Source organism: Schistocerca americana, chromosome 1 (genome assembly GCF_021461395.2).
Source record: "Schistocerca americana isolate TAMUIC-IGC-003095 chromosome 1, iqSchAmer2.1, whole genome shotgun sequence".
In the NCBI taxonomy this organism is placed as follows: domain Eukaryota; kingdom Metazoa; phylum Arthropoda; class Insecta; order Orthoptera; family Acrididae; genus Schistocerca; species Schistocerca americana.
In genome coordinates, this window is record NC_060119.1 from 144799175 (window position 1) to 144814225 (window position 15051).

Here is a 15051-nt window from a genome sequence, read left to right on the forward strand (position 1 = left end):
CACTGTGCTAAATTTTGTATTACCCAAGTTGCAGTTTCCTGCAGACTTCCTTCAGTGGGTGATCTAATTAGAATACTAGTAGTATCTGCCAAGAGTATCATGGTTCTATCATTCATTGTATTAGCCAAGTCATTTACAGAGAGCAGAAATAGGACATGTCCCAGAACAGACTCTTGTGGAATTCCATAATCGATATTTTCTTGTTTTTTCTTTTTTTCTGCCTTTTGCTGTAAAAACTAAATGTTGTGTCTGCTTCTCTGTCATTTCATATTATTTTTTTAATAATTTATTGATGATCTTTGAGATATGATTGGCTCAAACTTTTTGACTGGCCTCTAAGTCTGTAATTATTTATGCTAGAGAGAGTCGTTATCAGTAACATCAAAGGCTTCGCTAAGATCAAGAAAACAAAACAATTATTGGGCCCACATTGTTTATCACCCTCAGCTGTTAACATTTCATTTAAAAAGGCAAAAGTTGCTGACTGAGTTGGCTTTCTAACTCTGAACCTGTACTGTAAGTCATTTACCAGCATTCTTCATTTAACAAAGCTGTTAATCTTCCAAGAAACATTTTTACATAGTTTTGCTGAAACCTGAAAAAGCAAAAAACTGACATATAATTAGCAGTTTCACATTTGGAACACTTTTCATGCAGAGGTGTTACTTTAACAGTTTTTAATCTATTTGGAGATACACCACTCTGCAATGATGAATTTACTATGTCTACTAGTGGATGTACAATAAATGCTGCATTAGGTATTACTATAGCATCTGTTATTTTATCAGCATTCATTCAATATTTATTTAGATAGTTCCTCAAGTGTTGCCAGATATGCGAATAATATATTTGCACAATTGTCACCAGACTGTGCCCTCTCACTGGCTGCTTGTCATGTTATACATTCATCAGCCACTGTGCTATATTCGATATATAATGGTTGAAAGCACTAGCCACTTGTCTGAGATCAGTTAGTTTATCGTTATCTTAATCAGTTCTGTAGCCCAGTGAACGAAGACCACAAACAGTCAAACAGGGGAAAAAGTTTGTCTAGTAACAAATGTTTGTACAGTAGTAGCCTGCAGTGGCAGGAATAACATAATAAAAATTCTGACTGGGAGGTTTGAGGGAGAGGGTGGCAGAGTTTCTAAAGGCCACATTTTTATGTTTTTCTTCGTTAACCAAAAACAGTGTCTTATAGCGAAAATGTTTCCCTATAGAAAATTAAACTACATTAAATGTCCCACAGAAAAGGTTCTATTAATTTCTTTAGGTCTAATAGTTTCATGTTACAGGGAACGGGAAATTAGTAAATTATTAAAAATAGTGTTTTATTTGTGTAAAATTTATGTTTATTGTTAAATGAAGTGGGTAAAGAACAAATATTGAGTGTGTGTACCGCATCTGAGTGCAGTAAAATCGTATTGAGGGATAAATTTTGTTCTGGAAGTGTAACATTGTTGGCAGTGGGAGTGAGGGGTTGGAGGGGGGGAGAGTAAAAAGTGAGGCAACACACGTCGCCACATTGTGGTCATGCACTTCCCTTCTTCATATATCTGCAAACTGAAGAGTGAACTGGCGATTCCCATCTTTCCCAACCCTACTACGCCACAAGAAGCAACTACATGGTGTTTCACAAAGTTATTCTGATCCATCCAGCAAGTGCCTTATGAATCACAGGCGATGCATTGCACAGACATATCAAGAACATGTTTATTTTCCACAAGTGCGTTAACACTATATGGATCACAGATATGAGTTCCTAATAATGCTTACCCAAGAATATATATGGACAGAATCTTAGTAAGTCTCTGCATACTATTTCTACACTGCTAGAGGGCAAACTGATTCTTAGTAACCTTGCTGGGAGCTATAGTGTTTTTCTGGGAAAGGCAACTTCCCTCCCGATGAGCTTTGCTCGCTTTTCAGTTTACAGGTGGAGTAGCCTATACCTCCCCAGAATTTCCTGTTCAGTTCTCTCATGTTAACAGACAAAACAACTTCACTGAGTTCGTTCTTAAACAATTAATTTATTTTCAGTTCATTAAATGTGTACTTATTTGTGAGTGCTTCTTACGCTTAATGACTGTAGTAAATCTGTAGTAACGTCTTTGAATTGCTCAGATGTCGAGGAATCAGTAGTCAAGTCACAGCATGTGATTATATTTTTCTTGGGAGAGTCAATTTTTTCCAAAAGTTTCGCCATGTGATTTAATACTTTTTTATCCATATGGTGACCTCCAACCAACAATTTCATTTTGTTTTGGTAATTCAACTGTAGAGAGTTCTGTATCTTTGTCACTGGTCAGATCATTATATTCAGTTACACTGTCGAATTCAGTATTTTCCCTGCATCTATCATACACACAGCTACCCCATGATTTAATGTTTCCCTACAAAAAATGTTTGTAAGTTTGAGTTGGGGGAGGTACGTCAGCTCTAACATATCCTGATTAAGTCAGTTTTTTTATAAAGCATAGGACAAAAATAGCATTCAGATCCTTTAACATTAAGACCATCTCAGTGAGTTCATCGGTCAGAGACTGAACATTTTGATGGAGCAACTTAAAATTAGGTACAGGCAGTATATTATTTATTGCTTGACCTCTTGCCTCACATTTTTGCACTAGTGTCTCTTATGGGAAAAAATCTTGTTTTTTCCAGGAATGGTAAACCTGGCGTTTTCCTTTTGGCTAGTTAGTTCACTAGATGTGGGATTCTAACTTTCTTCAGTAGATGTTTCCAATTTCCACTTTATTATAGCTGCTCTTCACCCCAAAAAACCTTTGGTGCGTGTGGCTTCTGCTTGCTGGTGACCATCAATAGGTGAATTTCCTTCTCGAGCTTGTAAAAGTTGTGTTTCATTCATCCCTGTCCTTTTGGTTTAAGCTACATGGAAATTAGCACTTGACTTACGATCTGATTGCTTGCTTCTGTCCTTTTCGGTTTAAACCACTTGTTAATTTGCTTCTTGTACTAATATCTGAAATGTATGATGTTATTGTCAATGTTCGTGTAGTACAAGAAATAATTAAGATGACTTATTCTCAGTATCAATGGTAAATACAGTTGTAAATGCAGAATACTCAATTCTACTAAACGTAATGATGTTCTCTGATATGAAAGATTGCAAATTAGAAAGTGTAACACCATTAAAGCCACCTTAATGGAGCTTTACTATTTTCAATAAGAAGAAATTATCTTTTTCTTGAGCGCCTTGACCTCAGACACTTTAGATTTCTGGGGGCCTGTCGTTATTGGAATATTATGTTTCACGTACCTTTCGTCGTTTGCAGACGCGAAGTGCCGCTCTGCAACAGGAAGCTGAAATGCTGTGTTAAAGTGCACCAAAATCTTGACGGTTACGTGAAAGGCTTTGATTGTTGTGCGAGTAATGTTAGTTTCTTTTCAACTGCGAGTTTAAGCAGTCTAGCATTTTTGTGTTTAACGTATTTCACATGAAATGTAGCAAACCTAAATGTCACGCACATTAAAATCCGACCAGCTTCATTGTTCTGTTAATGAAAAGAGACTCTGGGCTTTCTGTGAGGTTTACATTGAAATCTTGCTATAGAACTGATTAAAATTATTTGAAAGCTATTTTCTATTTACATTTCAATTACAATTACTTTTTATGTAGTGAATCGTGTGAGACCTGATCTGCGCTGACTGGTCCAGGCTAACACAAAAACTGTTTCTGCAACGAAATATTAATTTACTTTCAAGTGAAACACTTAAGCAGCGAGTGAGTTCCTATTTTTAAGCTGTGTGGCGTAATGAAAAACATAAAATTATGTGCTTGCCCGTAATGGCGTCTTTGAAACAAAATCAGCTCAAAATATGAAAATTGCAAATTCTTCAGTAATGATTATGGGATGCCTTTCCCTACATTATTGAAAGGAAAACACAAGTTAACACATTTATAGAATTAACGATTATTATCATAAGAATGCTTTTCTTACAATTTTAGTAACAAACACATGCCATTCTCATCACGAATCGTCAATGTCGCCCTTCTACAATCAAGAACAAAACTAAGAGTAGTTAGTTTTTTCTCTTCCTTCCTCGTTAGAGGACTGTCTATTCATTTTTATCTTTGTTCACAGATTATCCTTGAAATACATAGTTTTCTTATTAATAGTAATTTTCATTGTTCTTTTTCTATATTATTTTAAAATATTTCACTGCAATAATCACAACACATCGTCTTTATGACTTTTATCAATATTTTCGTTATTACAATTGTTTTTATATCGTCACACTAGTTTCGTAAAGTTTCACAGTAACGCCATGGGGATGGCACAGTCTGAATGATGCCTTTGCAACTTACACAAAACACTTTGTAGACCTACTTTATGATTGTTTGCCGCTTATTCCTTTATCCACATCTTCACCTATAACTAATCAGCCAAGAGAATTACAGTATAAATGAAGACACAGCAACGTAATTGAAGGATGCAAAATTAAAACATTTTTAAAATCTTAAGAAGACGAACTAAATAACATTAGTTACATAATATACAACATCGTTTTTCTGTGTTTCTTAAAAAAATTAAAATCCAAAAGACTAACAAGTAAAGATAAAAGAAAATGTAAATAGATAATTAAAACATGCTTAGAAGGACAGTGACATAAACTATAAAGGGGGAGAGCACCTTCACTAAAAATCTGGAGTGTATTTTCGGAAACATGTTTGCAGGGGAGGAAAACAATGGATGGGTTGTGTAGAGAGGAAGGGGATAAGTGTAAAGACAAGGCTATTGGAAGATGTCTATGAAAATGAAGGCGGGTGTTAGAATGAATAGTGGGAATATGGATAGATAAGATGGGTTTGGTGGCTGGGCAGGGCCATGATAAGTAGAAGGGAAGGGGTGGGTGGAGATGGAGATGGAAAAAGGATAGGAGGAGGGGCCCTGATGCGGGGTGGAATGGGTGGTGAATTGTAGTTGCAGGAAAGACCATTATCAGGTGGGTTTCATTGTCTGGGTGAGGGACCTGGTTGAAGTTGCATCAGGATAGGATACTGTGTCCTGGTGTAGGGATGGTGGTACATGTTTGTAAATGTGTGGCAGCATATTGGGATTTGTGATCACAGGGAGAGCAATGGATTTATTGGAATCCACTGGAGATACTGTAGTTTATGAGAGGTGTTTGATGTCGATGAGGTGGCGTGGAAATTCGATGAGATGGCAGAGGATGAATGTGGTGGAGGGGGGAGGGGGGGGAAGCAAGGCAAAGTACATGAAATTCAAGGATTTGGAGGGACTGCCACACTGGTTAATAGGGGGTGGTGGCGTTGGCTCAGGTGTTGATGGATGTGTTAGGAAAGGATTGATTCAAAGACCTTGCTTAATACTCAGGTGAGGCTTATTGAGTGGTAAGAGAAAATATTGGTAGGGGGTTTGTGCAGTTTGGGAAAAGGTAGGATTTTGGGAGTTTTTCACAGTTAAGGATAGTAGCCTGTGGTGAAGATTGTGTTTTAAAGGGATGCAAGGTTGGCGAGAAAGGAGATGGGGCATTCTTTCAGGTGTCGATAGGTAATGCAGTGGTGACCAGAAAAAGTATCACACTTTTCGTGAAGGAATTGTTTTATGCCATGTACTGCAGTAAGTGTATTTATTTCCATTTGTGTTTTGTTGTCCAAATAGTGGAACCTGGGAGCCAGGGATGGATCAGAAGTATGTGTGCATTCATGGACTGTAGGGAATAATAAGTAGTCAAAATCAGGGTCATCAGGAACAGAGAAGAGGTCAAGGAGAAATAATACATAGTGCTCGGCTTTTCTCTTTGGATGTTATGGAGGACCAGGTAGTGAGGGAGAGTATTACTGCTATCAAGTCAATGGAATGCTTTCTAATACTTGGAAGAGTTAACGGGGAGGGCAGAACTGAGTCTGATGCATGTCTGGCACCAGCCAAGCTATGTTATTAGCTTTGGATAAGTTCCCGGTGTATTTTTGTATTTTTCAGTGGTTTATGAGTATATGACCAATCACTAGTAAGTAGGAAGGAGCAGTTTCTCAGAAGAGGAGTATGGCTTGTGTGTTGTGGGGGGGGGGGGGGGGAGTGGTGAAAATATATGGTCTTAGTAGGAATGTGGATGAATATTATATCTGACAAAGTCTGTTGCAGGTAGGACACGACATGAATAATATTATGAAGTTGCTGGGAAGTTAGCTGGTGGCTTCATATTTGGATATCTATGGATTCCTGGTAGGCATTCCAGTTGGTACAGGAGTAGTTGTGTATAACTGTAGGATGAAGATTGGGATGGAGTGCACTGGGATGAGGATGCTGAGAAGGACAGGAAGGTGAAGACTTCCAATTGGGTCTAGGACTGCTGCAGTGAGTAGTCAAAGAAAGTTGGAAGAAGCTAAGATGGTATCTGAAGTGTTACTCTCAGAAAAGGTGTGCAGGAGAATGGGGATAATATCCCTTTGGAGGAGGTCTGTAAACTGAGCTCACTGCTAGAGTTCTGCAGGGGATCTGCTCTGGATGTTGAGGTCAGTGACAACAACATAGGTGGAAAAGATATGGTCGATATGGGTGAAAAAGTCATAGGGCATGGGTGGTATAGGTAAGGTTAAGGTTTTGAAGAAGAGATAAGAACAAGGTGTTCTGCGAGACTATTATATAAGGGTTGTGGTCGACTAGGGATGTGATTTGGTGGCCGATTGCACCACCACCACTGGCCAGGCATTATCTGTGCAGATGATATGATAAGTTTGGAGGAAGGTCTCATTTAAAAAGAATGCAGGGATTTTGTACTGAGAAAAGTTTAGTGACAGGAATGTTCTAATCAGATTCGGTAGCAAACTAATGCTATCAATGATATTTCAGATATACATGCCAACATGGCAAGCAGGAGATGAAGAGACAGAGAAAGTATATGAAGATGTTGAACGAGTAATCCAGCACATAAATGGAGATGAAAATCTAATAATAATGGGGGATTGGAACAAAGCTGTGGGGGATGGAACAGAAGAAAGAGTTATGGGGGGGGGGGGGGGAATATGGGCTTGGCAGTAGGAATGAGACAGAAGAAAGAATTAATAGAGTTCTGAAGTAAATTTCAGATGTTAATAGTGACTCCGCTGTTCAGCAGTCCTAAGAGGAGGAGTTAAACTTGGTAAAGACCTGGACACACGGGAAAATTCCAGCTGGATTACATTATGGTCAAACAGAGATTCTGAAATCAGATATTGAATTGTAAGGTATACCCAGGTGCAGGCATAGACTCAAATCACAAATTAGTAATGATGGAGAGTGGACTGAAGTTTAATAGAATCGTCCAGACGAATCAATGTGGAGGAAATGGGATTCTGAAATACTGAGGAATGGCAAGTCATGTTTGACATTCACTAAGGATGTTGATATTGCAATAAGAAATAGAGTAGGCAGTTTAATTGAAGAGCAGTGACCTTCTCTAAAAAGGGCCATCACAGATGCTGGGCAAACAAACACAGGCACAAGGAATGTAACTGTCAAGAAACCTTGGTTAGCAGAAGAAATACTCCAACTGATCATGAAAAAAGGAAGGAAAAAAGTACATAGAAAGAAAGGAATAAATCAATGTAAATCCCTTACAAATGAAATAAATGGGAAGCGCAGGGCAGCCAAGGCGAAATGGGTGCAGGAAAGATGTGAAGAAATCGAACAAGAAATAATCATCGAGAGTACTGACGTAGCATGTAGAAATGTTAAAACAACCTTTGGTGAAATTAAACGCAAAAGTGCTGACATTTAGAGTGTAATGAGAATTCAACTGTTAAATGCAAAGGAGAAAGTGGGTAGGCAGAAACAGTACAAAAAAATGGTTGAAATGGCTCTGAGCACTATGCGACTTAACTTCTGAGGTCATCAGTCGCCTAGAACTTAGAACTACTTGAACCTAACTAACCTAAGGACAGCACACTCATCCATGCCCGCGGCAGGATTCGAACCTGCGACCGTAGCGGTCACGAGGTTCCAGACTAAAGCGCCTGTAACCGCACGGCCACACCGGCCGGCAGCAGAAAGAGTACACTGAAGGCCTCTAGGAGGTCTGATAACGTGACAGAAGAAAAAAATTGGAGTTGATAATGAAGCAAAGGGGATTCAGTATTAGAACCAGAATTAAAAAGAGCTCAGAAAGACGTAAGATGAAATAAGGCAGATGGGGTAGATCATTGCTGGAGGAGGCAATCATATGACTATTAAACCTAGTAAGTAGAATCAATGAGACTGGTGATGTACTATCAGATTTTCAGAAAAAAGATCATCCACACAGTTCTGGAGATAGCAAGAGCAGGTAAGTGCAAGAACTATCGCACAATCAGCTAACAGTTCATGCATCCAAGTTACTAACAGAGAAAATATACAGAAGAAAGGAAAAGAAAATTGAGGATATGTTAGGCAATGATCAGTTTGACTTTAGCAGCCTGTCGGTGTGGCGAGCGGTTCTAGGTGCTTCAGTCTGGAACCGCGCGACCGCTACGGTCGCAGGTTCGAATCCTGCCTCGGGCATGGATGTGTGTGATGTCCTTAGATTAGTTAGGTTTAAGTAGTTCTAAGTTCTAGGGGACTGATGACCCAAGATGTTAAGTCCCATAGTGCTCAGAGCCATTTGAACCATTTTTTGACTTTAGCAAAGGTAAACGCGCCAGAGAGGCAGTTCTGACGTCGTGCTTGGTAAAAGAAGCGAGACAAAAGAAAAACCAGGACATGCTCATATAATTTAACGACCTGCGAAAAGGGTTGGACAATTTGAGAAGGTGCAACATGTTCAAAATTTCGAGAAAAATAGGAGAAAGCTGTAGGGAAAGACAGCTAATACACGGTATGTACAAGAAGAAGAGGCAACAATATGATTGGAAGATGAAGAATAAGGAGGTAAAAATGGTGTAAGACACAGATTCAATCTTTCACCACTATTGTTCAACTTACACATCAAAGAAGCAATGGCAGAAATAAAAGGAAGGTTCAAGACTGGGATTAGAGTTCAAGGTGGAAGGATATCGATGACAAAATTCGCTGATGACTTGCTATCCTCAGTGAGTATGAAGAAAGAATAATAATATAATATGGTGAATAGGATGAACAATCTAATAAGTACAGGATATGAACTGAGAATAAACTGCAGAAAGATGAAAGTAATGAGAAGTGGCAGAAAAGGCAACAGCAAGCAACTTAACATCAGATCTGAGGAAGCAGATGAAGTTAAAGAATTCTGCTACCTGGGCAGCAAATTAACCCATGATGGATGGGGCAAGGAGGACATAATAAGCTGACTAGCACAAGCAAAAAGGTATTCCTAGCCAAGAGAAGTCTACTAGTATCAAACATAGACCTTAATTTGTGGAAGAAATTATTCAGAATGTATGTATTGAGTACAGCATTGTATGGCAGTGAATCATGGAGAGTGGGAAAACTAAAACAGAAGAAGACTGGAGCGTTTGAGATATGGTCCTACAGGAAAATGTTGAAAAGTCGGTGGACAAATAAGGTAAGGAATGAGGAAGTTCCCAGCAGAATCAGCAAAGAAAGGAACAAATGGCAAACACTGACAAAAAGAAGGAACAGGATGAAGGACATGAGCTGAGACATTAGGGAATAACCTCAATGGTAGTAGAAGGAGCTGTAGAGGGTAAGAACTATAGGGCAAGACAGAGACTGGATTACTCCCAACAAAAAGCTAAAATAAAAGGGTATAATAACAAGGGGTTTATTTCTAGTGAAAGAACAGATGTTATGGAGTTATACATTGGAGTGCTGTTGTGCCAAGACATGGAATATGGATGGTTTCTATGCATGAGGAATAGAGGAGGTTTAAACTGGGGAGTCGAGTGAGTGGACCTGGGTGGGGGAGTAGAAGCTTGGGTGTAGAGCTGGAAGATGGAGTGAGCAGCAGTGGGGATTTATTGGAGGGTGTGTGGATACAATCATCTTGAAATTTATAACATCTTCAGAGCAATTTGGGGGGGGGGGGGCAGAGGATAGAATTGTAGGTATAGATAGGATTATCAGTTCGGATGGATCAGGACTGTGAGCTCTGGTTTAGTAGGTCAGGGCTCAGCATTTTGCAGAAGAGGTGGGCTGGGAGTGATTGTAGATAGAAGGGGAAGCAAGGTCGTTGAAGGATATGAAAAGCTTCACAGTGAGGACTATTGGTTGTTTCAGTCAGCAGTGAGATCATTGTAGCAGAGACATTTCTGGCAGTGGTAAGATTAAAGATGGGATTCAGAATGTTCAATTTTTAGGTGGCAGTGATATATCAGGCCCCCCTCGTTAAAGAGATGATCTATGGTGCAGGCAGATTCGGTAAATAACAGATGAGGTAAGTAAGATTAAGATTGTTATTGATGAGTTCGGCTTTTTGGACTTCTTCAGTTGGCTGGACGTCCAATTCAGATTCCACTTCCTCATCGGTATTCTTGAGGTCCACCTTGGTGATTATAGCAATGAGGGTGGGAGGGTGATGGATAGGTTTGAGTTTTTGGGCTGGAGTGTGTTGGTGTGAGATGCAAGTGCTGTTTTTAGATCAAAGGTAATGTAGGTTATTTTGGAGAGGAGGCCCATACAGAAGTTGAGGTACAGGGATTGAGGCCGTCCTCAGCATGATATGTTGGATACAGAGGTTAGGGATATACTTTTTAACTTACAGAGTGAGGGGTTTGGATTTGAGGAATTTTCATCCAGGTTGGAGAGGGTGATGGTATGAATGGTAGGGAAGATGTTGCAGATGGAGGAGTTTTGTTACAACAGGTTTGGGGTTTTTAGGGTATGTGACTGGGAGAAGTGTCACTGGTTTGGCATTTTGTTAGTTTTTTAATTGCTGTTGGATGAAAGAATGGTTGTGGGATGTGGGGTGGTGGGACAGATTGTTGTTGAGTTTTACCTATGAGTAGTGCAGGTCTTTCAGCGTGGTTTGTGTTGGTTGGTGTTATGCGGCCGATGGAATGATTGTGACGTTACGGATTGCTACTGTTGTTCTGCGAGTTGTTATGAACATGAAAAGGGTAGATGTGGTGGCTGCTGAGTCCCAGCTGAAAGAGAAATTGAATGGAGATGTGGGAAAGGACAGATGTATGTGTTGTGGTTGGGGTGGGAGACGATTTTTTAGTAGGGGAGATTAGATGTGGGGTTGTGACTGAGAGGACTTGCTCCATTTACTAACAGGGGCAGCATTAGATAGGTAGGTATAGATAAATGACATGGTGGGATGATCCATGATGACAGATGACAGTGATCGGCATTGAGAAATATGGATGGTCACTGAAGCACTGCCGAAGATGACAGGCTGAGGCAAAGTTGTGGATGATGAGCAAGTGAGCATCAATGAAATGTCTCCCAGCTGACAGGGATGACAGGAGCGATGTCCATGCCCATGTGGTGGTGACAACAGCAACAGGCAAAGGTGAGACAACTGTGACAACGATCACCAAGGCGAGGCGAGGTTGCGAATGGCTGATGATGAAAAACGCACAATGGAGTAATCCAAGGACGCTGATTAACAAAAACAGAAAAATTCTTGCAGACAAAATAAAGTAGATGCACAACGTGTATGGTTCACAAAGTGTAGGAACCCCCTTCTAACAGTGTACACAGCACAGGGGGTGGGTAGATAGCAAATACTGATCTAACATCAGGGGGAACCTAAGCCAGCCTAGTTAGAGGTCGTTGGAAATGAGTGATCCAACCCTCAGATGGTAGTTCACACATGACCAGGATGGTAAATAATGGCGATGCGAGATAATTACAATGAGTACATTTGTATTCTTGTGAGGTGGTCTTGTACATCTCATTTTTACAAATGTCATGTGATCTTCCCAGCAACATGACAAAATTGCCCTTTTTCAAAATAGAACTTCAGTTAATTTGGTCAAGTTCGTTATTTCACTTAATGGAGCCCCTGTCTTTACAAAACCAGACACGTCGAAAATATACATTTTCATCAATGTTGCAGAAATTTCATGGCTGTGACAGCGAACTAACAGATTCCTTCGTATTTCACGTTTTTGTTTTGTTTTTTTATATATATTTTTTAATTTGGGTACTTGGAGTTTTGCACCTATTTTGACTAGTATTGTTTGTACGTTCTACATATTATGAATTTTTCTCACTTTCCAACTTTGTTGAAATCCACTTTTAATCTAGTTTCATAGGTTGCAAAGTTATTCATGTCATTACTGTTTTGTGCACTTGTTTTCGATATTTTAATCACATCTTTTCGGTAATTTTTTCCTAGTTTCAACGAGCAATGGCTTATTTACTTTTTGAGAATGCTGTCCAATTTTTCGACTTTTACCATCGTGCTTGTTGAATCCACATCGGAAAGCACTTCAAAAGCTTTTAGGCATTCAAGTTTCACTGTTCTTTCCATTTATTTACATTCATTTTTAGAGCACTGATTGTTGCTTGCTGGCTGGATAGAAATTCTTTTAGCTTCAGTAGCTCCTCTTTACAGTTTATAAAGGTTTTTTTTTTTACTACCTAGTTTATGGTATTCCACAGAGACACACGCAGTACTTTTATACTGTCGGCCATCTTGCTACATCTAATGAGCAACGAGCTGATGGGTATATTTTCGTTGTATAGAGTTACCGGTACTTAATAAATATTCAAACACGCACTGAGAATAGCGGTTTACGCCATTCATTTGTTGCCGTGCAGTCACTGAATTCCCGACACAATATAATCTATGGATGGGGCAAACAGAAGTAACGTGTGCGGTCACAGCAGCCGACGTGAGTAGCAGTCGCTACAGAGCAATACAACACATTGGTCATATATGGCCTGTAATACCACAGTCTAAAAAACCCAGCCATGACATTTTCAGGTGCGAAGGTTGTTACCTTTTGACGGCTAGAGCGACACTAGCGCTCCAGTCGGTGAGAAAGTAGTCAGTCACAAGTGTCATAAGGATAATATTCGTTTTAACTATTTTCAACTTAATCAACGAAATATTGATTAACTGTGTGTTCCATGCGCTAATAAATTACCAGGAGACATAAATTATCGTGAAATACATGCAAAAGCAACCGAATCACACTGATTCAATTACCTAAGCTATAACTTATGCACAAATAAAATACTTCTGAATATGTGAGTATTTGCTGTTTACTCCGCTGAAAGCAGGAGAATGTAAACATTTATTTCAAGCACATGAAGCCTATATTTCCATTGTCTGTTGTTATTATGAGAGGCACTATCCTTGACATTTAAACATGTTTTGTGGGGTCTAGTGATTCGTCCATTCTTACACTTCATTCAGCTTTCTAATACACAAGTAATTTTGTAAACGAAATTACTTCTGCTTCAAAAGCGGATGTTTTCACGAGTCTAACCGTTTATGGCTCAAATTTAGCAACAATTGTGGAATTTGTTTCTTCTGTGTTGGGAAACAGTTTTATTGCTTTTGACGATTTATTTGAAAATAAATTGAAGAAGTTTGTCTTAGACAACTCCTTCCATTCTGTGGAATTTCTAACTCAATCTGTATATCTTGTTTTCATTTCGGGGGAAAAATTATATGGTGATGTTTAGATTACAAATAGATGTAAAAATTAATTTGAAATATTAATGTAAAATGACTCGTTGAACGTCACGACAATTTATCATGCAAAATGATCAATGGAACATGAAAGTAACTACCTAACTAACTAAGTGTGGCGTTTCCGCTTAAGCTACAGCTGTGGTGGCTTATTTCATCCATTAAATATTATAGACATTACATTCCATATAGGATTTCTATGTCCCAAAATCACTGATCTGGCTGAAAGTGCAGTGAACAAATCTACATTTTCTTGGGTAGATGTACAACGTCTTTCTGTAAAAGGTCATATCTTCCGGTGTTTATTAGCAATTTTTTATTATTAAAGGTAAACGACATTTTTCGGTAAATAACTGTGTCCGTGACAAGATAATCGTAAATAGCCTGTCCTGTAATGTACAGTATCGTACCTTCCAGGGTCCTTAGGAACCTAAAAATGTGGTGTCATTTTGTAGTTGTTGACGATTTTTATGTCACTATATAGATTCCCTGTCGTGAAAGCTATGTTACAGATCAATGTAAACGCTAGTATTCGTACTCATCCAATAACTTATTCAGAAGTGTCGCTTGCTAGGCGCTTTGGGCGCTGCTGTTGCTGCGGTTAACGAAAAGGATACGGAGTGTCGCGATTGTTATTGTTTTACACCTTTGGTTTGTTTGTAAACATGGTAGCATGGAAAAGCAGAAACGTAGTATTATCAAAGAAAATGTGTGGGTTATGTTCGTGGCAACATTTATTACTTAGAAACGAGTGAGGTTTTATAGTTTCCACGTCGAAAACTTGGGAATTTTTATAGTGTGCAAAAGTTATTGCAATGTTAAGCGGACAAGTAAATTGTGCAAGGGTAACTCGTGCCTTAAAAACGGTATTTAAGTTAACGCAAAGTGTTAAAAGACAGTTTTCTGAAAATGCTGCGGCTTCGACTACAGTGTTTCAAGAGTCAAGACATTTAGAAGATTCTTCACACGACAAGTGTCAAGAAACGAAATTAGTGAAAGTTGCTATAATCGGTGCACCCAATGCTGGTAAAAGCAGTTTAATCAATCAGTTGACTGGCAGAATGGTAAGTTTTACCGGTGCTAATTATCGAGTCGTTGAGTTTGTGTTTCCAGAATTAATTCGAAAGTGATCAGTGATGTTATTTCTTTTCTGTTTTGTCTTCTCAGAGTTAGCTTGCATTTTTGGTCTTTTTGCTAAAATTACCTTGATAGGCAATAGAACAAGCACATCTTTGTATTTTAAATTCATTTTGCTTCGAGTTTAAGTGTTAAAACTGAGGTACTCACTTTGTTATTGTTACATGCAGCTGATCGTTCTTCACTCTTGATCTTACCCAATTATCCGACTCTGAGCATATAGCTGTAAAATTTTTGTTTCTTTTATCATTATTTTTTATTTTACCATGACTTTTGGTATTTTTTGTTGTTAACCATTGTATGAATCAAACTGTGACAGACATTGAATCGAATAACTAGTTTGTAGTCAGTTAACTGTAATTATACAGAAGTAAAAGATTCCAA

At 38.8% G+C, this 15051-nt stretch overlaps 1 protein-coding gene across 1 annotated transcript in view; it reads left to right on the forward strand.

Annotated features, from left to right (window-relative positions):
* The first annotated feature begins 14162 nt into the window (after positions 1–14162).
* LOC124620822 (GTPase Era, mitochondrial) overlaps positions 14163–15051 on the forward strand; it is a 41874-nt gene continuing 40985 nt past the window's right edge. Inside the window, exon 1 of the mRNA XM_047147096.1 lies at positions 14163–14594. Within this exon, the coding sequence (XP_047003052.1) occupies positions 14346–14594 (249 nt within the window). The 5' untranslated portion in view covers positions 14163–14345. The remainder of the gene's footprint in view (positions 14595–15051) is intronic.